Genomic DNA, 25,376 nt, shown 5'->3' with positions numbered 1-25,376 from the left:
CAAAATCAAGCCTCTGTTACTCATATTGAGGAACAAGCCAAGAATCTGGAACATCCAAATTCTGCCGAGCAAGTGCTCAAAGTCCAAGTTGCTCAAGACGGGGAGACAACTATGGGACAACCTGGTCAACTTCCTCCTCATGTTGAACAAGCCAACATCTCTGTAAGTCCTTCCCCTCAAACTCAAAATACACAGGATGTTGAGCACTCAGTTCCTCATACTGACCTATCACACGGCCCAGAAATTGACCAACCACTCCCAGCTAATAAGCAGCCAACTGCACCACCATCAAACTCCACGTCCATACCTGCTTCTGAGCCAAATCCAGCTGGTCGCTTTGCCTATCTTAGTGCAACTCAATCTGGGCGTCGCATCATAGAAACTGCTCAATCCCTTCTCCAGGAGTTCAACACTTCTGATGCTGCTGGGTCTGATCATCCTGAGTCATCTAACATCTCATCCATCACTCAACTTCTTAATGAAATCAAGGGGCTCAAGGATCTTATAAGTGTTATGACATCAGTTCAAACACAGCAACCCAAGCAAGACCAAATTACCAAGCTGACCGAACTACTACTTCTCATGGTGAATCACATGGATTCGCTTGAAGGAAAAATCAACACTCTCTCAGTAGTCAATCCGGCATATGTCACTTCAGCTGAGTTAGCTCAACACTTTGCTAAGCTGACTGCAGAGCTGACCCATCTACGGTCTACGAGAAATCATGAATCTGCCACATCTGCCGAGCTGCAAGAATGCTTCGCCAAGCTGACTGCTGATCTTACTTGTACACGTGAGTTAGTTTCTTCTTCTTCTCAGTGTACAATTGACCAACTGAGTGAAGCGGTAAGTCTACTCAACGTCAACAAAGCACAGATGGATGTTGACCCCATCACTCATAAAACCCTTCTGATCTTCTCACAAAACATCCTTCGCTCAGTACGCTACACAAATGCTCAACGACAATTCTACGACTCAGCTCTGCTCAAGATGTACCATCAATCCTTTGCTCAGCTCACTGAGTCCATCTCTTGGATCAACAAATCTCATGAATGTCTCATCAGCATGCTGAGCAGCTCCTTACGGGTTCCTCGAACTGTTCAAGATGACTGTGTTCCAGTTATTGATGGCTTAAGTGAGAGTACAAGAAGGTTGAAGCGTTATTCAAACGCTCTGTCTGGTGCTGCTAGAAATGATACTTTCATTCCTCCTCCTCCCGATGATGGCAAAACGGGGGAGAAAAGCCAAGATGGAACTCAGCACGCCGGTGGTGCATCAGGGAGTAAAGATAAAGGAAAAGACAAGTCTCAAGCTGATCACCAAGCTCAAGTCAATCCGAAGAAAAAGAAGTAGTCTAGTCTAAAGCTTAGAACCTAGCCCATACTTCACTTGTGCTTAATATTTATATTTCTTGCTGAGTAAAATTATGATGAGCATCACTTTATCCAACTTATCTTAATATCCAACTTGTCTTAATACCATATGCTGATCTGTCCAAATTGAACAAACAAATCATAATGAAACATACTCAGTATACATCTTCATACATAAATAAACTGAAGAAATAAAATGTTTCTAAAAATGATCATTTCTGAAAACTGACCTATTAGATCTCAGAAGGTCTAGGATTGAACTTAGTCAGTACAAGTATCTTTAATTTCTCTTGGAAGATTTAGAGTTAAATTAATAGATGCAACCCTTACGGGGGAGCAATTTCAGAAATATGAAAAATAAATCAATCATGGGGAATTTCAAAACTGAGTTCCATAATTATGCTTTTTGCCAACATCAAAATGGGGGAGTTTGTTGAAACACCTTTCCACAAGATTTTGATTTGACAAAATCATCCATGATTAAGAGACAATTAAATTTAAGTGCTTTATTTTAATTGTACTAATCCGTTTGTTCAATGTTGAGTATAAATATAAATATAAATATAAATAGATATAAAAGTAAAACAGGACAAAGTCAGCATGAGATGACAGAACAAGCTAAGTATAGAAGTCTCATGATCAAGTTGAGTAGAATCGAACTCAGCATCAAAAGATTGAGGTTTATAGTCCAACAGAGCTAAGTGAGATAGAACTCAGCATGAGAAACCGTCGAAACAATTGTCCTACAAAGTTGAGCCAACTAAAAGTGAACTCAACATTAAGGATGCCAAAGACAATGAATAACGCAGTAGAAGCTGGGTGAATCTTCAGGACAGCATAAAAGAGTAGTTCACTAGAAGACAATGATTGCCATCCCTCTGCGCCAATAATTGATTCCTTGGAATAACGCAAAGGACACATTCTGAGATGTATGGGCAATGGATTATTGGTAAAAGGCAACTGGCACAAAGAGACAAGTCTGACGCAAGAAGACAAAGTCTGACAGAGGAAAGGAATGGCCGGAACAGTCTGAAGCTGACCAGAAGTTGTTCCCTAAAAGAGCCGTTTTAACATCAACGGCTAAATCATTTCAAAATGATCCAACACAGATTTTCTCCTATATAAGGACAATCAAAATCCTTGGATCATTGCCGATTAACAGAAAATCACAAGTACAAATCAAAAGCACTCAAAAACAAAAAAAAAGATCTTACACCAAACTTCCATTCTTTGTGTAAATTCTAGATTGATTGTAATCATCTAAAGTGTTCTTTGTTTGAAAGGGAACAAGTTCTTATCAATTGTAATATTGAGAGTGTATGCTGAGTGCTCAGTGTTGAGTACTTAGTGGTAGAGAAAATCTGGGTGTTCGGTTATAGCATTCAGTAGGAGTTGAGTAGACGAATAGAGGAAGGTACTCTTGCATATTCAACTGCCTTGTAAACGGTTTGTGCTCTACCTTTAAAGAGCTCAGTATTGGATTCTAAAAGCCCGGAGGACTCTAGGGACTGGACGTAGGCAGAGGGGCCGAACCAGGATAAGTGATACTGAGTAATCTCTAACTCTCTCTTTATATATATATATATATATATATATCTGTATGTGTTGTATGGTAAACTTACTCAGCATCTAAACTGATCAAGCTGACTCTGAGTAAATTAGAGTGCTAAGTTGAAAGCTGACCTTTGTGAGTGTCAATTCTCAACTTACAAGTAAAACAGTTCTAGTCAATATCTGACTAAAGCTGTCTTACTCTAAATTCGGCCAAGCTGACCAAAGCTGAGCTAACGAACTTACCAAAACTGTTAAGTCAGCATAAATATTTAACGAAAAAGTTATATTAGTTCTTAACCCCCCCTTGGAACTAATCACACGGGACCAACAAAAGGAAATTTGGAATTGGAATGAGAACCACATTTAGATATCACATTGCCTTTCGATTCTCTTTTCACTTAGCCAATACAGCTTAGGAGATTTGAACACCCTCATATCCAGCACAAACAGAGTCCCTTGTGGTGACAGCATCATAACCCTCATTACCAAGTTCAGAGTACAACGAGTACAACCCAAGTGGAAAGAGAAAAAGGGTCAGTTTAGGAGCACAAAGCTCTACGTTATCTTACAAAAAGGGGGGGGGGAATTAAAGGTCCAAATCTCCTTAACTATTTTGAGTGGAGAAAGGAAATTTCGAATTAGAATGAGAACCACATTTGGAACTCGCATTGCCTTTCGATTCTTCTTTCCCTCACTCAAGATAGTTTAGGAGATTTGGACACCCTCATATCCACTTTGCATACTCCTCAGTCCATATCCGGGCGAGCCCCTCATACTCTTCCCTGTTGCTGCGGTATTGCTCAGCAACTGCTTCTTGCCCAGAATATGGCTCCTCACTGTGGGGCTGTAGAAGTAGATCATATAGGTGCCACAGACACTACAAAATGCATATAATAATTAGAACAAAAATATGATGTTGTATGTTTATCAAATGAAATAGATAAATGGTTGCATTATACTGTGGCAGTGGAAAAGTGATGGTTATTAAGGATACGGGGAAGATGAATCAACCCCTGAGGAGCCACGTTAGGATGATATATCCTATTCCAGAAGCAAAACTGAGAATAAGAGGAGAGATTTATTAGTGTATGTTTCATGTAGGTGATTATATCTTACTGATTTGAGTTAATATTTACTCTTGCATGACTGTTTGGGAAATCCAGAGGGTAGCTGATTCTGATTTCAAATACACCCCTTTCATATGGGGTGTATTAGGGGCCTTTCATTCTGATCGACCATTTGAAGAAGTTACCATTGAGAGGAACTATACGTTATCACCCAAGAAGAATCATTAGAAATACATAGAAGAAACCAGGAAGAGTACAGAACAACTATGGATTGACATTACGTACCATCGATGGCTAGAAGCCACTCTGGGTTCTCCATGTACAATTTCTCCAAGTCAGCAATTATCTCTTGTGGAGTTTCAACAAGTGGATCCATTGTTACAGCGTAAGTTTTCTGGTTGTTGAAGGTATGTATTCTGAATGTTTATGATGCATATATTTATAGTGATATGATTGTGGTAAGTGAAAGGTCGTGAAAGGGGAAGGGTCACGTAATTACTAATGAGTTTAGGGATGTGTGTAATATTAATGACTTGCTTGGCTTTTGCAGATACCAAGACCTTTGGGATTATAGGCCTAATTATTACTCCAAGATATGGATTGACTTATGGAAGATTAGTTATTTTTTGTGTTTTAATTCAGAAATGTATTGGTTATTCAAGATATGGATTTACGTTATAGGCACAAATGTAAACATATTATGAGTATTGGTCTCCAATAAAATTAAAACCATTGATATGCAGAATTTCATCTTCATATTTTAGAATGTTTCTGTATTCAGGTATAAAAACCAGAAATTCAAACGAAGAAGAAGGCATAAAGTGACATTTTAATTTTTAAAAATGTAATCTAAACAACAATAAAAAAGACATTAAAATAAACGTATATGTCATATGAAAAAAAATCCTTTGACATGATTGATTAAGACATGTGCCATCTAAACAGGCTATAACGACAGAAATTATTATACGAACTGTCATCTCAAATTAAATATGCCAATTTCTCACACGCTAACCTGACGGTTTTAATTGTTAGAATGTCATGTGATGACATTAAAGGTGACAGCAGTAATAAATAAGCTGCATCGTAACAAGGGTAAGATGACATTAAGCAAATAGGCTAATGTCATGTGTGATGACGAAACATGACAGAACCTGACCGTCGTCTGAAGGTGCAATAGACGGCAGCGAGCCCCGTGACAGATTTATATCTCGCAGGACGATGATTTTTAACCGTCGTCTGAAGAGGGTTTTGGCGTAGTGATTGTTGCAGTTGGAGGTGCGATTTTGCCACGATCGCTCTCAACCTTGAGCGACGATGGAACAGTGGGCGGTGGATCGGCTCGATAGGGAAGGAGAGGAGACTCAAACGACTGGTTTTAGAGAAAGCGAGGAGAGCGGCGACTGAATAGGGAAGGAGAAGAAGAGAGACTCGTTTATTTAGAAATCTTAGTAAGAAGAAAAGGAGACGACCTAATTAATTTAGTTTTAGTTTTATTATAAAATATTAAAAAAAGTGATATGTTTAAAGAAATGATTTCATCAGTGATATGTTATATGTTCCAGGTCCTTCCTTTACTTATATGTTATTTCTTTATTTTTTTAATAGGTTACTTTTATATTTTTAATTTATTTTTTTCATTGATTCAGGTATTTAGTCGGAGATCCATCGGGGATCCCCGTTGGGGACATTCGGGGACGGGGATGGAAACAAACATAGTGAATGTACAAATGGACCCCATTCTACATGAATGCATCTTGTAGAAGATAAAAATGTCAAAACAAACGCATATTCACAATGGTCAATAACACAACATACATAAACTGTATGCACTCCCTTCCAACCTTATTCCTCTTCGAGGTCCGACTTCTTTCCTAGGTAATTGGTTCACTTTTCAGCAGTAGGGGATAGGGCTGCACATAACTAACCGAAAAATCAATTTTCGAAACCGAAACCGAATCGAAAAATTGGTTAACCGTAACCGGTGGACTAGTTTACGGTTTTTCATTTCAAAAACCAATGGTTGTCCGAAACCGAAAAATAAACCGATTATGTATCGATATACATAAAACTAATATAAATATATAAATATACATATTTATATTGAATTTTTAAGTTAAAAATATTAAAATAACTTAAAATTTATTTGTTTTGGTGATTTTGTTAATTAAATTTGAAGTTCAATAATTTTATTTAATATTTAAATAATTATATATTTATTTTAAAGTGAATAATTATAGATTGAAAGTGATATTTGCTACGAAAAGTCACTAATGGTTAACCGACCGAAGTAATAAACTAACCGAAATATGGTTAGCCGAATTAAATGGACTGGTTAATGGTTTTTGTTAATGGACTGGTTAACCGACCATGTGCATCCCTAGTAGGGGATGGCAAATGTGTGTCTCATGTTTACTTAAATACAATTGGTAACCTACTCAAGATTACTACGACTCTCTAATGAAATGAACACCGATTGGCTTAACATAAATACTCCTATAGAAGAATATAAATACGTCTCTCACTCAAGGTTCAAGCGACGAATAAATGGTATTAGGCTATGAGTGAAGTACACATACCTACTCATATGCCTTAAGGAGAACATGAAGAGTAACTACCTACACATCCGGGCTAATAGGAAAACCCAATTAGAAAACTTTAAAGTTTTAACAATTAGTTATTTTCAGTGTTGTCCAAGTATTAAACACACGTTTTAGCTAATTAGATAAGGAAACGATTGACTCATATTCCCTAAAACTTCCTTAGGCTACTCGGTACTTAGTGTGATATGGTCATATTTCCTCGAGATCACTAAATATTGCCACAAATATGACTCCAATTAATTAACTTTTACTTTAGAAACTCCCCCCTATAAAACCGAGTACTCAGTGTGGGACACGTTTTCCTCCAGACTACTCTGGATAGTTAAAAAGTATCAGTTAGTTTGTCTCTTTAATTAACTAGTTTAGCAAAAAAAAGTATATTCAATTCCCCAACAAAGTCGCCACTGTGAGCTATCAGACACTAGGAGGTTCTCCCCCAATGAATTATTTCTTAGGGTCTTTCTTCTGAGAGACAATAAGTGGGGCATCATATAAATATCGTTTACTTTTCAAGGAAGACTGTAAGGAATCGTAACGCGTAGTTCGATACTATTGAATACTTTGAAAGACTTGGTTTCTAAAAGATAGAGTTACCACCCGATTCCAGCCAATCGAGAAAATTCGATAAAGCCGAACCTGAGGGACAACACTACCTTCTAGAAACTACTTTCATGTATAATCACTTACTTTCTAATTATTAAATACATTTATTCTTTAATGCATAGTTTTCCCTATATTTCGATTTTCATTTAAAATTGTATATATTTATATGCTAATAGAGGTACAATGTACTTGCAACTATCTAAGATATAAAAAAGGTTTTATTAGAAATAAAAAAGGTTTTATTAAAACAATTTTGTTAGAACATGATTTTGTTGGAAAAATAAACTTTAAGGACCAAGAATATAATTTTATAATAGGTAAAAATGAGGAATAAAACTCTTTTTGAGTTCAAAATGAAAATGTAAGTTTAGTAAAAAAGAAATGAAAGAATTCGGTTAGAAATAGTAATTAGATCCCATATAGAAACTAAAACCGATAAAAACTAAATAATTTTACTTTATAAAATTTATATAGAAATCATATTTCTATACAAAAATAAATAAAATTTGAAAAATATCTCAAATAAATTTAGCAAATACAAAGATTAAATAAATAAATAAAAAGATAATGTGAGTGATTTTAAGTTCATCACTGAATTATTTTTGGGTCGTATTTGTACTATCTGGTGTGAATTTAATGATAAATGTCCTCTCGAATACTTTTAATTTCTGATATGTAACGTCTTATGTTGAAATGTAATTCGTTTTTGGAGTTTTTAGAGATTTTAGGACTTCCTTCGTCCATTTTTTTTTTCTTTCTTACCTCTCTTCAATGATTTGGCCTGATTGTTTAATAAATTGCTTCTTTGTGTAAAATAAATAAATAAATAAGGAAATTACTTAAAAGTCCGATTTTAATTATGTAAAATTTTAATGGCTGATATTAAAAGATTGATGTGTAAAATTAGAAAAGCGAGGGTGCTTTTTCCAATTAAAGATGTTGTGGGGATGCAGTATGAAATGAAGAAATCATAATTGCTCATTTACTACAGCAGGTACTAAAATATTCCTGGTTTGATTGAAGAGAGCGAGCGATCAGGTACAGGTACTGTCTGTCTCACATCAATAAATCCTCAACCGTCTGATTAAAGTTCTTTTCATCATACAGTCAATATTTACTTAGACTGGCCGTTGAAGCAATGGCGTCATGCCTCAATTAGATTCAGTAACGCTCTTCCAACCATAAAAACCTTCATCTCTCACTTTCTCTCCTCTCCATACATATTTTCTACACCAATTTCTTTAATATATAGAATTGATTCTTCAGCTTTTCATTCACCACTCCAGCTACTCTCTGTAAGTTCAACTTTATCTTTCAGTCAAGGGATGGTTGGATTCCCTTTTTTCCATCTCTTTTTGAGCTTCCTTGAATTGAAACAACTTCTTTTACTTTTGGCTATCCTTTTTTATTGATTCTCTGCTACAACCCAAATGGTGAAAAGATTTTATGGGTATTAGTTAATTCTAATGGGTTTTTAGTTTAGTGTTGTTTGCAGTGATTTAATCTAAGCTTAGTATTGAGATGGAGTACGCATATCTTGTCTCTGATTCAGAATCGAGTCTGGGTTTGTTTGTGCATCGTTAGGAATTAGGAATATGCTTTCTACATTTCTTTTAATTCCATTCATTTGAATGTAACCAAATGGTGATTTTCACTGGATATGCTTTTGGGGCTTTCTATATATATATATATATATATATATCCTTGCTAACTCATTTGAGTGATTTAGATATTGTATTCTAGAAATGATTTGATTGCTCACTGGTTGATTGTGATTATGTCTTTCGGTTAAACATTAGTGGAGATTCAACACCTCAAAATGGCTGGAGAAGGAAGTGGAAAGAACTCGGGGTTTCCTCATCCTGTGCTCAATGAACGGATTCTTTCTTCAATGTCACGAAGATCTATTGCTGCTCATCCTTGGCATGACTTGGAAATTGGTAATTCTTCCAAGAGCTTAATGTTTAAAGCGATACATGCATATAGCTGTAATCATATTTTCCCTGGTTGTCCTTCACATGCTACAAGAACCTTGTGATCAGTGATCTTATACATCCTTTTCTGACTATATTCAATGTCACAAAACCGTGCAGGACCAGGTGCTCCTGCAGTTTTCAACTGTGTAAGTATTTTCCCTTTTCAAATACTTAGTGCCTATGAGCGGTTCGATCACTACTGAATAACTCTGCTCATGGTCTAGCAACAGTGGTGAGATCTGAGAGTTTTTGTTCAATTAAGTATGTGTTTGATTGAGCAATATACCTATTGCTCTGGCTTCACGACATGCTCCGTTGAGAGTAAAGTGTATGTCAAACAACGATAATTATTCCATAATGCTTACCTTGAAAGAATTCATGATATTTGATTCTGAAGTTATGCGTTATAGGTGCTCTTGATTGATTAAATTTAAGATCCAAGTTCTCTCAGAGAGGATCATCGTCCTGATCTTTTCCTTTATTTATATTGTGAGGATTTGAATTACAGGTGGTTGAAATTGGGAAAGGTAGCAAGGTTAAGTACGAACTTGACAAGACAAGCGGTCTTATCAAAGTAAGTACACTCTTCTTTACACTTTTTCCATTATTCCTTCTATGTTGTTTAAGAGCGTAGCATGTGTTATCCTTCTGTGGTTCTAAAGTTTCCTCTTAAATGCTTTCCATCACAAGATAGTTTGGTCTTTTCGTTCATGATTGTTAGAAAAAAAAGGGAGGCATAAATTGGTTACCATAAGAGCCATGCTTTTTTACTCTGGAATCGGGAGAAAGAGAACTGCTTTTTTTTTTTTTAAATCTGAAAAGAAAAATTTCACAGCTGAGATTTCAATGAAATTAAATTGTAATGTAACTTTTTAAGCAAATTACGTTCACTTGCTTAGCAACTGCACTGCAGGAAACCCCTTGCCTTGACATTGAACCATGATGAACTTCTCTAAGACAAAATGAAGTCTGAACTGCTAGAAGAATGAATGACTAGAGTCTTGAAATCTCTATTTGATCTCAATTATTGGTCATAATAATAATTTTCCTTTATTTTGCACCATCTATGTTGAGATTATTAATGTTTGAGTGTGTACACATGAATTCATTATGACCGCATGAAGAAGATGATGATTGATATCCTTGTGAATAGGTTGATCGTATTCTTTACTCATCTGTTGTATACCCACACAACTATGGTTTCATCCCTCGAACTCTCTGTGAGGACAGTGATCCTATGGATGTATTGGTACTGATGCAGGTAACACCTTTAATTGTTGTATAGTTATTTTTTAGTTAGAATGGTGTGAAATCTTATAAACCAAAAATAGGCATCTTTTATTTTCAGCATTTTAGTATTTTAATAAGCCCCTGGTTTCTTCTCTGAAATAGGAACCTGTGCTACCTGGTACATACCTTCGTGCTCGTGCAATTGGTTTAATGCCTATGATTGATCAGGTAAATAGTTTTACCCAAATTCATATGCTTAACATGCTTTTCTTTGGTTAATAGATGACAACCAATTGTGGAGCTGTTGAGTCTGCATAGACAATTTGTTTGCACGGAGCATTTCATTTCTGTGCTTCTCTGTATTGGGTATTAAGAAATAAACATAACAAAATGTAAGCTATTAACTGTGAATGGTTATAGCATCTGTCAACTGCAGCCTGAAACAGTACCAATACAATTTAGAGCTGTAGCGAGATAAAAATAGGCGAACTTGTATTTTTTCTCCATGATATTCTCAAGAGGTCCCAAATCTTGAAATATCATGTATTTCCGGGGGGTAATTAACAAAAATTCCATTGCAGGGTGAAAAGGATGACAAAATTATAGCAGTATGTGCTGATGATCCTGAATTTCGCCATTACACTGACATCAAGGAACTTCCTCCTCACCGTCTTGCTGAAATCCGCCGCTTTTTTGAGGACTGTATCCTCTTTTTAATTGCAGTTATTGTTTTTTCTCATTATATATATGAAATTGGATTCTGGACTTCCTTTAAAATCCGGTCCAGGTCCGTCTTGATAGATTGGTCTTCTCATGATTAGTTACATATTGGAATTAGTTGGCTATTCTGTTGAATATTGTACAAAGTTGATTGTATTTAGTATCTGCAGTGCACTACATACTGCATATCCTTCACTATTAATAACAGATAAGAAGAATGAGAACAAGAAAGTTGATGTGGAAGACTTCTTGCCCGCAGAAAGCGCCGTGGATGCAATCAAATACTCCATGTGAGTTCTTTTTCACTGTCTTGGTTGATTTAGACTGTATTACTATGAAAAGATTTAGTAACGGATGTACAAATTCAAATAGCTTTACTTCCTCATACACATTTTACATATGTGTTACAGGGATCTGTATGCATCTTACATAGTCGAAAGCCTGAGGCAGTGATTATATTGGGACTGGAGTTATATAGTTGGCTAATGTTTGGATGTATCTGACCGGCTGTTTATATCAAAGCCAAGACTAGACTTCTTACAGAGCCTATCTTCACTGCACTGCACAATTCTAATAAATGAGAAACATGTGGTTTTATCAGTTGCCATGTATAAATAAACAGCTCCATATTGCTCTTCTTCTGCCAACTTCAGCGGTTTCAATGATTGTTTTATGGATGATGCTGTTTTTTTTTGAATTGGGAGAGGAGGTTCTGCGTTTACAAAAGGACCTCGTAACTTTCTTTGACATGCCTTCTCATTTTCTGTACTTAGATGCAGAAACTCTTTTGAAAATTGATTTTCAATTGCTGGATTTCTACTTTTTTTTTTTTCTTTCTCAAGTTCAGCATACTGGGCAAGTGCGTTTTTTCTAGATAACGACCTCTAATAATGGCCAGTACATTATTTCACAACGAACTTTTCAGATCTATTTACTAGGAAGGATGGTGCTAATATAGGTGTATATTATCATTCAAATATATTGTCTTTTAAAGATTCAATAGTCTTTCTGGAAGTTCTTGTTCATCATTTCTCCAACAAATCCTACAAGACAGATTAGTTGACTTTTAACGAGAGATTCTTTAATGCTCAAGTTGATTAGCAGAAGTAAGGAGCAACACAATATAGTATGCGAAAGAATGATACCCTTTTTTTTAAGGGAGTAAACCCCTTAAATAGAAGTCGATAGTCCTACTTTTTTGAATAGGAAATGGATTGGCTCTAATTTGTATGGGAAATAAAATAATTCTTAAAGAGACATGGATGTATATCTATTAGACAATTGTCTGTCATAGTTCTAATTAGAAAGACTGAGATACAATAATCAAGAAAGGATGCACTTTTGGAAGGACGAACTGAATATCCGGTCTTGGTGAAGAGGAGTCAGATCTCCATATACCTTAATATGAATCTTAAATATTCACGGTTGTCACTAGAAGTCTACAAGTCTAATCTAGACTTTTAAGACTAGTAGGGGCTTTCGTGATTTTTAGGAAAAACTCTATTTTTCGAGAATGCTATGTATTATTTCAAAGTGTGACACGTGTTGCATCATGCATTCGGGGAATACAAACCCAGAAAACCTAGAAAGAGTGACTATTGAGGTAAACCTAGAAAACCAATCCTTCATCTTCCAAGCCCTCCAAATATTGATTTTTTTTTATGGAGAATCCACTGATTGAACCCGGTCCAGATTATTCGGTGCAAGTCCTACGTAACCATTTAATTTCAAGCATCTTCTCCCTGAGTCAGGTATTGATTGATATATCAGATCGAACCTAATTTAGATGTCCAATAGGAGAGTTTAAACCTGTGGTAATCTTCCAGTCAAACTAATCTCGACCAGAAGCCTTCTTTTTTGTCCATGAAATCATTTGAAAATAGACATTCTTTAACCTCCTTACAATTAGAGGGGTTTTACTGTAAATCTTGATCTTCCATAAATTTTTGAAAGATGGGATAGAGATCGTAACAACATAAGAGCTTTATTTTCTTTTTCGTATTTAATATCTAAATTCTCCGAACGGAGAAGAATGGAGTTGAGACTATCAAAGTGTGATTTTAGGGAATATCTTTTTCACATTAAGCATCCGAAGATTATGCGTCACAATAAGCTTCATGGTGATGTTGGACATATAGAGACTAAAGTTTTTCCCATAAAACCTTGGCAGTCTTCTCATGAATGACTTCACGTAGGACTTCGTTTGCAACGATCACTGAATGGTAGCTAGAGCTTTTTTCTTTAATTCTTATTTCTTCTTATTTATTTCCGGGTAAATCATTCAGTATCATCTTATCAAATTTTATTGGGTGTTGTTAAAGCCAGCCCCAATTTCCCACCTCTAGCCCCGTGAAAGGACGAAAGTACCCTTTGAGGTTTTGAGGTGGGAAATAGGGGAAAAAGACCTCTCCCAGCACGTGGGAGTGAGGTAATCACGCCTCACCATGTATTATTCTTTGATGAATGAGTTTTACATTGATTATATTTGGATCCAACCTTTTAGTTTTAGCTAATCTGAGATATAAAGGACAAGAAACAATCTGATATTTATTTAAAAAAAATCTAATATCCAATGTAAATATGAAAGTTTGTAGTACATTGGATAAAAAAAAAAGGAAGAAGAAACGCAGAAGAAGAGACGTGAAGGAGAGGAGTGTATGAGTGGTTAATCCTTTTAGTCAGCTATTAATTTGTTATACAGGTATCATTTTTTAATAGGCTAGGTATACCACATCAGTTTTACCAGGTGGTGGTATGTCGGGCGTATAATAAAATTTCTCTAAAATATAAATACATACAAACTAGCATTGAACTGAACAAAACAATCTCAAGGCTATGTATAGCCCGGAATCGTAATGTGAAGACAAAATAGGGGTTGTGTTGAATCACATATTTTGTTTTGTTGACAAAACACACCCATGAGTGGGCAAAGGTTGAATATATATGAGAGTAGCTGAAATTGATCCATAATTATATTTTTTTTATATAAAGAATTCTTAGAGAGATGATATTGAGGCAGTTCATACATAAAAAAGTAAAAAAGAATAAAAATCATTTAAAATAAATGACAGGCATATTAGAGTTAAGATCCCACATCCCTCCTTCCCTAACGTACTCTAAATACCTTGTGAATTCGGGCTTAGCCGTAGTTTTCTTCTTTCTCCGGCGACCATCAAACAGACTAAACAGTGGATGAATACACTCTTTCCTTTCCTTGCTCTTCTTCACTGTTTCTACTTTCTTTGTCGAATATAAGAAGGGATTAGGTCTTCCGGCAGGCACCGTTTTAGCTCTCTTTAAGGTTATTTGTGAAACATGATCTATGGGTAAAGATGATTCATCGTTGTTATTTGCTAACAATCTTTCATACCCACCACCTCTGCTGCTTCTGCGGCTGCTCAGTGCTCTAAACATTGTGTTTGATTTGAAGAATTGACTACATCTCTCTCTCCATATATATAAGAAAGTAAAGAGAGAGTAGGTGAGTGAGGATCGAGGAAGCTGATCTTGATCTATATTTAATATTAGTTTGGTCATATTTGGTTTGCTTGGTCTTTATTTTAGTTGATGTATGGTTTGGTGAGCCTCTTTTGGAACTTTGTAAAGTAAAAGGAGGACTTTTGACATTTAATCTTGTTTTTTTATTTTAATTCAAAAGCACACATGAAAAATGAGCACAATAGAAAATTCATGATTATTATGATATGACCTACTCTATGTAGTTCAGTTCCCAATGTAAGCCAATTTTGTAGGAAGAGTTATCATGTTGGATTCCCATCCATACAACCTTAATGGTAAATAAACCCTGATCTGAATGATATCAAAAAATAAAAAAATAGAATGATTTTCCATAATCGTGAACAGGTAGCTCAGGGTAAGGTTAATTGGGTATATTTCCATAATCGTGAACAGGTAGCTCAGGGTAAGGTTAATTGAGTTCCTGAGAAAAAATGTAGATTTGATTCTCATTTAATATACATAGATATGGGATGTCCACTTCACCTTTATATATCATAAAGGGAATCAAACTGCGGGTTGAACGATGAAGAACTGTTCTGTGGCAGGAGCGATTATAAAAAACCCACTAATTTAAAGGGCTCAAACTTTTATATACTTTTGAAAACTTTGATAAGTTTTCCATATGAGATAAAAAAAACTCCTAAATATAAAGTCACAATTTACAAATATACCCATACAAGGATTATACTCAAAACCATTTCTCATAAACTTTGTTGTAAATTTTATTATAATTCTAATTTGTGATTTTTTTGTGCTTTCCTTCTATAGAGAAGTTACGTCTCTTTTTTTTAATTTTAATATACTTTTTTTTAAACACAAAAAAACTTTCATTAAAAGGATCGAAACACTATTTCTTGAGTTTTGATAAAGAATAATCCGCCCTAAGCATCTTCAATAGAGATTGTTTCAAAGAGTGCCAAAACTTACTTCATTATACTAAAATATAATATTTTATTAATTTAATAATCCACATCATTTTAGGCAACTTTTGTTTATAAATGTTCCAATAATAAGCAATTTTAAAAGCTGTCACAAAAAATTCAATTGTGTCTTATGAGATTGGGGTCAATTCTGAGGTGGTGGGCCCGATTACTCCTAAAAGATGGCTTAGACAGGGTGATCCACTTTCTCCCTAGCTTTTTATCATTTGTGTTGAGGTACTATCCAAACTTATTTCACAGGCAGAATCTGAAGGATTTGTAACTGGGTGTCGAATTTATCCATCAACTCCTTCTATTTCTCATTTGTTTTTTTTTACAAATGATAGTATGTTGTTTTTTAAGGCAACTGAAGCTGAGTGTAGGATGGTGGCCAACATTCTTCAGTCTTATGAGTTTATGTTGGGTCAAGCAGTTAACCGTCAGAAGTCTGACATTTTCTTCAGTGCTAATATTTCTATTGAGTGTCAAGAGTTGGTGAAAGGAATTTTGGGGATTCACCTTCCTTTTGACACAGGTAGGTATTTGGGGCTCCCTTATCTAATTGGAAGGTCTAAAAAAGCTATTTTTAGCTTTTTAAAAGAAAGATTCTTAAAAGATTCAAATGTTGGTCTTATCGTTTCCTATCCAATGCTGGTAAAGAGATTTTATTAAGATATGTAGCTCAATCTCTTCCTATGTTTTGTATGAGTACTTTTATGTTACCTAAGTCTTTATGTGATGAGCTACAGAAAATGATGAATTCCTTTTAGTGGGAAACGAAAGAGAATGGAGCTAGGAGGATTCACTAGTGTAGTTGGGACAAGTTGTGTGTCGGGAAGGATAAGGGTGGGTTGGGGATCAAAAATCTCCATGATTTTAATCTTGCTCTCTTAGGGAAACAGGGATTGAAGCTGCTTGAGAACCATATGTCGCTTATGAGCCGTTTATTCAAAGCTAAATATTATCATCACACGTCTTTTTTATCTTCTCAGTTGGGTAATAACCCAAGTTTAGTTTGAAGAAGTATTTGGTGTTCCTTGCAGGTCATTAAAGATGGAGTAAGGTGGAGAATTGGGCGGGGCGATCAGATTTCCATTTGGAAAGATCCTTGGCTCATTAATGATGAGAAGAGAATGATCGAGTCAGCTTGCACGAAAGAGAACCAGCTTGCGGTTGTGTCAGATCTCTTTATTCAAGGTATCCGTCTTTGGAATATGGGAAAGATTGAGCGATGGTTCGACCCAAGAGAAAGGGAATATACTCTTAACATGATGGTGTCGTTCAGAAATAGAGATGACTCGATTCTATGGCATTTTAATTCTAATGGATCCTATTCGGTCAAATCAGCATATAGGAGGTTAGCTTCTCTCCACTCGGGTATTGCACAACATTTGGGATGGCAGAAGATTTGGAGGCTAGATATTCCACCTAAAATTCGTCTATTCTTGTGGCGGTTTTATGCTAGAGTTTTGCCTTTGCGGCTTCGTCTGTCACATAGGCGAATTCCGGTCCTAATTGATTGTGTGGTGTGTAAGGCCGACGTTGAGCATGGATGGCATTTGTTCGCGAGATGTGAGTTTGCTAGAGCGTGCTGGCAGAAGGCAGGGCTTACGGGTCTAGAGGTCGAGTGGGAGTGGGTGGAGGATTGGGCTCTGGAAATGGTTAGGACGGCTTCCACAAATTTGGTGGTTAAGATAGTTGCTTTGCTTTGGGCTATTTGGGAAAATAGAAACATGACTCTTTGGAATTTCCAAGGTGAAGGCGTTGAGGGGGTGGTTCGGCGGGCAAATGTGATGGTGGCGGAATGGCAGACGACCAATACTAGAGTCGGCAGGGAGGGGAGGAGACATGGAAGTGCGGTTGAGGGTCAATGGCAGAGGCTGCCGGTGGGATTTGCTAAGTGCAACGTGGATGCATCTTTGTTCGCAGACGTGGAGCGGTATGGCGCATGAGCGGTCCTCAGGGATCATTCAGGTAAGTTTTTGGCTTGCTTTAGTAGTGTTGGGGCGGGTATTATTTTTGTCCCTCTTGCTGAAGCTATTGCAATTAAGAGTGCTCTAGATTGGTGTGAGTCTAAGCACTTTAGCAATATGATCTTTGAGAGCGATGCGAAGGTTGTTACGGACAAATTACTTGGTACTACTTCAGATCGCCCAGAGGTGGGAGTGGTTATTGATGATATCAGACATATTCTACTTAGACGTCTAGATTATTCTGTGAAATTCATCTCGAGATTAGCGAATGGAGCGGCTCATGCTATGGCTAGGCATGCTCGGTCCAATGCTAGTTTCTTTAGTGATTTTTCTATCACTGATTTCTTGGTTTCTATAGTTTGTAATGAATCTTCTTTGATTTCTTAATATCATTTTGATTGGTTTAAAAAAAAAGTTGTCACAATGATCCCATAAATCATTACTTAATATATAATTTATTTTAATAATAAATATTATCAACCAATAGTGAAATGAGAGAGAGATTCATAAAAAAAATGTGCAATAATAGTATTCAAGTAAATCAAATTTTCTTATATTAAAAAAAGTTTGACATCCTTAAAGTAAGGTTGCCAAAATTGACAATCTTTTGGCAACTTTCTTAGCATCCACCACCACTCTAATAGTATGTACTTTTTAAAAATTATAAAACCAAATATCGGTGTATTTTTTCAGCACCCTCTATTGAAGATATTCTAACAACTTCATTTACAAAACGACTTACAAAGGTGACTTTCATATCAATAAAAAAAATAAAAACTTTAACACATTTAAAATATGAAAAGTGCTTTACTTAAGGCCCATTAATAATGTTGAAAACTTAATCGAGTGTGAGTTCAGCTATTTAAAGTCTAGGGACGACTCAGCAATTGGGGACTCTTTCTTTTTTTGGTGTGAAAGTAGCAATTATAAGAAGAGTTGATGGTAAAAATAATTTAATTTTCCAAAAGTTTTTAATATAAATGTCAAAATTGTATAGAGTAGAGGGATGAATCACTTACCTAACCATTTAAATAATGCAATTATAAATATAAATGTTGACTACTTCGCCTCCATTCAATAATAAACTAGCTCGTCATCTTCATCCATCCAAAACCACTTATTTTCTTTTTAATTTTAGGTCAGAACAAATTTTCTGTCACTCCACGTATAGCAAATCATAAAGTAAATAACCACTTTGTAATTGACCCTTGAGGTTGATAGGAAAGGTTGATTCAGTACAAATCAATATTTGAGTATGGAATGAACTCAGTCTTTAAATTAAGGGGCGTTTGGTTCAAATTTCATAATCGGAATCGGAATGCTATGGAATCAGAATCGGAATAACTATTTATTTATTTTGTTTGGTTTAATTCGGAATCGGAATCCAATTACTTTTAAGAGTGTTTGGTTCAAATATCGGAATTGGAATCAAAATCAAAATCAAAACCGGACAAAATTAAAATTTCTTAAATTTTAATAAATAAATAAAATATGAAAACTATTAATTATAAGCTAACTGAAAAGAAATTAATTATAAAAATATTTATAAATTAAATTAATATATAAATAAATATACTATATAATATAGTATATAGAAATTATTATCCTGATTCAAAAAAAAAATTATTATGCTAAAAAAATATTATATTATATAAATGAATACCCTATATTTTTGCAAAAAACAAAATAAATAAAAATTGAATATCTTATATTGTACACCGTAGAACACATGTCGGGTAGTTACATTTTTATGTTTTTTTTTTTTTTTGTTATGCATAGGCATTCGTCATAGAACGTGGGTTTTTTTTTCAATTAATAAGGGAATGAGAATCATATTTGATTAAAGGAAAAGGAAGAGGGAATGATTGATTCTCATAATGGGATGAGTGTGATTCCATTCCTATATCAAAATTTGCAAATCCAAACATTAACAAAGGTAATTAATCATTGTGATTCTCATTCCTTACTCTAAATATGTCTAACTAAATATTCTCTTAGCTGAATCTATAATCAAATCAGCTATGAAATTTAATATATTTTTTTTGATATCCAAATTTTATCAAATTTTTATTTATCTTAATAAAATAATCAATAACAATTGTCTGAATGAAATGATTCACCAAAAATTAATTAATGAATTTTTTTTAATTAAGTAATAACACGTAAAAATCTAACTTAAAGCGTATCCAGAATTCTCCTCAATTATAAATGGAAACGATTTAAGTTTCTTAACCTTATTTTCAAATGCATTCAAAGTTTTTTTCAACCATTTGGGATTGGACTGAATTCTTGAATATAATTTAAGTGGGGGATTTTTGTCCATTTTTATATATTATCATCAAGACAAATATGCCCTTAGTTAATGGTACACGTTATGTATGCAAATGCATTATAGACAGTGATACCTTCGGGTAGTGCATCCTATAGCTATTGTGTACCAAGCATGCTACAAGGTGTCATTGTTTCATTGGGATTGGGGTTTTCGGATCTCCGTAGTGTCAGGCAGCGCATCCTCAATCGTATAACTATTAGAACAGATGGTCGAGATTTTTCCACGTGATTGAAGGGTTCCGTTCTCACTTTTAGGAAATATTCTTTCCTCTGAATTGGACGATTCTTGTGAATCTTCCTTATCTGAATGGTGACATTAATCCACGTATAAGTGATGAATACGAAGATACGAGACTTGATGATTATCAGCGTTTGATGGCGAGAACTCAAAAATGCAGAAAAAGTAGAAAAATTATCAAATAAAGGTAAATGATTAGAAATGAGAACCACCCGTCCTTCTAAAAATCTCTTTAAATACGCATTGAGGTAACGGTTCACGCATCAAATAAGTGGAAAAAATAGCAATTATACAATTATAAGAAAAACATTCAGCCAAGTATAATGATTAATACATCTACAAACTAGGCAATACATGTGGCTAGTTTGAGAGGATGCAAATTCTCAAAAGAGACACATCTCTTGGAAGATAAAAACAACTCAATTAGCTTTAAAATACTAGACTAGATTTGTAGGGGGTTTCTAATAGAAGAAGTGATTACTTTTGGGATTTGAAACTGGGCATATTGATATGGTCTATGCGGATACTAACCGAATCCTCCTCACAATCATTGTGTGTTTAGATCCGCTCATAGAAGGTGCAATTCTTCATAATCTGGATGTCTCAATTCCGATCTAATTAGGATTCTCTGAGCATGTCCGTTATTCTCCTATATTTACAGAGTCTTTCCTCAATTGGATTCTTTCCAAAATAAAAAAGAGCGAATTTATTCCTATTCAGACTAGGAATCTTCACTTTTATACAGAGGGTCTTACTTCATCAAAAAGGTCTTTAAACTTCATTTACCTACAATCTTTATTTTCTCTTTGTGATACGTGCTCTCTTGCTAGTTACGTTTAAAGTTTATAACTGACTTGAGCATTGGAGAATTGTTTTTGTTGGAACTGGAACTGAAAGAACAACAAAAGACCGAACAAAAAAAGAAATGGGTAGAGTCGCGGACTATGTCGATTTCTTTAAGACGTTCGCGGAACTGCCGGGAAATTGCAAGCAGTGTAATTTCGGTCGCCTTCGGGATAAAACAGCCCTCTATATACGAATTTGTATTGCAACCATACAAATACGTTTCTGTCTTCACAAAAGTGGGTACCCCTTGGGTCACACCCTAAGTGTGTGAGGACCTCATTAATAAGTATCTCCACCAAGTGCTTTGAAAGCAATGTGGGATACTTTCCATCCTAAAACACAAACGCATGGGCTCATTTTCATAAATTAAAAAATTGGGCCAAGCCCAACAATCCCCCACTAGAATTTTTGAAAAACGTTTTACTGGGGAGTTACTTAGGTCAGACATAAACAGATGTATCTTTCGATTTGAACCTTTGCATAGTGAGTATAGTTCATATTTTAATAGAGTGACTCGTAGTCTTGAACTCTATGTCTGACATTATACCACGCCATAACCTTTTCAGAGTGTAGTTCTAGTAGTCCATGCGTTTATGGCCATACATGTCTATCCCGGTATAATGAATGCTCTAGAGTTTTGCCCTAAACTCATAGGAAGCGGCCTCACTTCCACATTCATATAGGTGAGCCTAACAAAAGTACTCTTGCAGCTATGTACTTCACTCCAAATGGAGTATAGACTTCATTAAGAGTTTCTATTATCTCAACCTCGCATCACTTTAGGATATTCATGCTTCAAATTGCATGATCTGACACATATTACATCACAACTTGTTATTACCCATTGAACCTATTTCTTGGGATCTCCAGTCTATAGGTTGGGTTACCATTGTGTGTAACTCTTCATTGTAGGGGCATAAGTCCCATACTCTTTGTCGTATTCTGGACTTTCTCTCTAGCTAATCCTTTCATCATAGGATCTGCTAAATTCTCTTCTGAGCGTATGTGATCCACTCTAACGAGTCCTTTAGTGAGTAGCTCTCTAACAGTGTTGTGCTTACGATGTATCTGTTGTTTCTTATCGTTGTAATAACGATTCTGAATCTTAGCAATAGCCGCGGTACTATCGGAGTGGATCAATACTGCTAGAATCGGTTTTTCCCATTGGGGAATCTCAGCTAACAGACTTATCAACCAACTTGCTTCTTAACTAGCCACAACTAGTGCAATAAGTTCTGTTTCCATAGTTGATTGAGCTAGAATAGTCTATTTCTTAGACTTCCATGAAACATCACCACCAGCTATATTGAAAATATAACCACTAGTAGCCTTGGAATCATTTGATAAGGTATTCCAGTCAGCATCACTATATCCTTCAAGGACTGCTAGAAACCTTTGATAATGTAATCCAAGTTTCATGGTTCTTTTAAGGTATCTCATGACCCTTTCTATAACATTCCAATGCTCCACACTAGGTCTACTAGTGAATCTGCATAACAATCCTACGACATACGCGATGTCGGGTCTAGTACAATCAGTGGCATAATGAAGGCTGTCAATTATACTAGCATACTCTGATAGTCTTACACTGTCTCCAATATTCTTAAAAAGTTTTATACTAGGGTTATAAGGTGTACATGCAGGTTTACAATCAAAGTAGTTATATTTCTTTAGAATCTTCTCAATGTAGTGAGATTGATCTAAAGAAATTACAGTTTCAGACCTAGTTATCTTGATGCCAAGAATGATGTTCGCTTCTCCTAGATCTTTCATGTCAAAGTTTTCACATAGCATTGACTTAACAGAATTCACAACATGAATGTTAGATCCAAAAATAAGCAAGTCGTCAACATATAAGCATATAATGGTGCAAACACCATTTTCATATTTGTAGTAGATGCATTTATCACTTTCATTCACCTTAAAGCCATTTGAAATAATCAGGTTATCAAATTTTGCATGCCATTGCTTAGGTGCTTGTTTTAGCCCATATAAAGACTTATCTAACTTACATACCTTATGAGCTTGATCAAAAACTACAAAGCCCTCAGGTTGATCCATATAAACCTCTTCTTCTAATTCACCATTCAAAAACGCAGTTTTAACATCCATTTGGTGCACCACAAGATTGTGCACAGAAGCAATAGCAACCAAAACATGTATTGATGTAATCATAGTAACAAGTGAATAAGTATCAAAGAAATCAACATTTTCTCTTTGTCTAAAGCCTTTAGCTACAAGGCGAGCCTTATACTTATATACTGAACCATTAGGTTTCAGTTTCTTTTTGAGGATCCATTTACAACCTATTGGTTTGCAACCTGGTGGTAAGTCTACTAAGTGCCATGTTTGGTTTGACTCAAGTGAGTCCATTTCATCATTAATGGCTTCTTGCCATAGATCAGCATCTAAGGAGGTTAAGGCTTCATGTATAGTAAGTGGATCCTCTTCTAATGTGAATGCATAAAAGTCAGAACCAAAGTCTTTAGAGACTCTAGGTCTCTAATAGCAGACATGTTACTAGATGATGCACCCCCACTATTTCTCAATTTAAAAGAAAATCTATCTTCGGAAAAGTCAACATCATTTGATTCCAAAATAACATGTGCATTCAAATCATAGAACCTATATGCTTTGCTATTCACATCATACCCAATAAACACACATTCATAAGCCCTACTAGCAAGTTTGACTCTCTTAGGATCAGGAATCCTAACATAAGCCAAACAAGCCCAAGTTCTAAAATAGGATAGGCTAGGTGTTTTATTTTTCAAGATCTCATAAGGAGAGATTTTGTTTTTTGACTTAGGGACCCTATTTAGCACATAGCAAACAGTCAATAGGATTTCTCCCCACCAATGTGAGGCAGCACCTGAACTAAGCATAATAGCTACTACAGATTCGGTAAGTGTCTTATTTTCCTTTCAGCCTTTCCGTTCATTTCTGGTGAATAAGGTGCTGTGGTTTCATGTATAATACCATGTGATTTATAAAAATCAATAACAAGCTAAAACCATATTCTGCGCCTCTATCACTACGAAGTCTCTTGACTTTCCTATTGCATTGATTTTCTATTTCAACTATGAACAACTTAAACATGTCAAACGCTTCACTTTTATTTTTCATCAAATAAACAAAAGTAAAGTCAGAACAGTCATCAATAAAGGTTATAAAATACCGTTTGTCATTTTTAGTCAACTTTCCATCTAATTCACATATATCAGAATGAATTAATTCTAGAGGTTCAGAATTCCTAACAATAGATTTATGAGGTGTTTTTGTGATTTTTGCCTGACTACAATAATCACATTTAAGAAACTTATTTAAGTTCAATTTTAGAATTAATCCTAAGTTACTCATGTTCTTAATGATACGCTTATTAACATGACAAAAACGAGCATGCCAAACATTAAAAGTACACAAGGAGTAAACAGAAACATTCACTTTATTAATCTCCATATTCAACTTAAACATGCCTTCAGTTGCATAACCCTTTCCTACAAACACATTGTTCTTAGTCAAAGTAAATAAATCTGCCCCTATAGTCTGAGTGAAACCAGCCTTGTTGAGAAGATAGCCCGAAACCAAATTTTTCCTCATTTATGGAGTATGCATCACATCCTTCAAAGTTAATGTTTTTCCAGATGTGAAATTCAATTCCACATTACCAATTCCAGCAACAATAGTGGTATGGGAATCACCCAACAACACTTTCTTATCTTCGGTCACAGCAGTGTATGTTTTGAACATACTTCTATCATAGCAAACATGGCGGGAAGCACCAATGTCTACCCACCACCCATCTGATCCACTTATGAGGTTGATCTCAGAAATCATAGCAACAAAATTATGTTGCTCTTCAGTTAGATTAACACTAGGAGTAGTGTTTGGCCTGTTCCTGCACTTACGTGCCATATGACCTGGTTTCCCACAATTGAAACATAGGAAAGCAGCATCATTTCTAGGTGGTTGTTGTTGTGGCCTATTTTGGTTCCTTTGAAGGTTCCAATTCAAATTAACTCGGGTGTTGCGGTTTTGGATTGGTTTGCGGTTCTGATTTTTAAAATTCTTTTGAGTGGGTTTCAGAACCGCAGGGGATCTTTTAGCGTTATTAGAAACAATAAGCACTTCTTCTTTTAAATCTTGTTTTCGAGCTTCCTCCTCAATTTAGAGGCGTGTAATCAGACTTTCCATCGAAAATTGTTTTGTTTTGTGCCTCAAAACATTTTTAAAATCTTTCCACGAAGGAGGCAATTTGTTAATAATCACATCAACTTGAAATTGATCATTTAGAGGCATACCTTCTGAGATAATTTCATGCGCTATTTTTTTTAATTCATGAGATTGAAACTCCACTGATTTGCCATCAGTCATCTGAAATTTGAGGTAGCGGCTCACAATATATTTTTTCGACCCAGCCTCC

The 25,376-nt window shown here is 35.3% G+C and overlaps 2 protein-coding genes across 2 annotated transcripts; one reads left to right on the top strand and one right to left on the bottom strand.

Moving 5' to 3' along the window:
• Positions 1-8,335: 8,335 nt before the first annotated feature.
• On the top strand, positions 8,336-11,939 carry LOC136204287 (soluble inorganic pyrophosphatase-like). Its single transcript, XM_065995506.1, has 9 exons — positions 8,336-8,495; positions 9,000-9,140; positions 9,294-9,322; positions 9,685-9,750; positions 10,330-10,437; positions 10,569-10,634; positions 10,988-11,108; positions 11,335-11,416; positions 11,537-11,939. The coding sequence occupies exons 2-9, from the start codon at positions 9,020-9,022 to the stop codon at positions 11,577-11,579; spliced, it is 636 nt and encodes a 211-aa protein (XP_065851578.1). The 5' UTR covers positions 8,336-8,495; positions 9,000-9,019; the 3' UTR covers positions 11,580-11,939.
• Positions 11,940-14,085: 2,146 nt separating this feature from the next.
• Positions 14,086-14,632, bottom strand: LOC136204303 (uncharacterized). The gene has a single exon (XM_065995507.1). It carries the CDS (start codon positions 14,538-14,540, stop codon positions 14,178-14,180), a length of 363 nt encoding a protein of 120 aa, XP_065851579.1. The 5' UTR covers positions 14,541-14,632; the 3' UTR covers positions 14,086-14,177.
• Between the last annotated feature and the right edge of the window lie 10,744 nt (positions 14,633-25,376).

Source organism: Euphorbia lathyris, chromosome 1, assembly GCF_963576675.1.
Source record: "Euphorbia lathyris chromosome 1, ddEupLath1.1, whole genome shotgun sequence".
NCBI classification, from domain to species: domain Eukaryota; kingdom Viridiplantae; phylum Streptophyta; class Magnoliopsida; order Malpighiales; family Euphorbiaceae; genus Euphorbia; species Euphorbia lathyris.
Note: the sequence above shows the minus strand (reverse complement) of the source record. Positions and strands in the feature narration are given on the sequence as shown.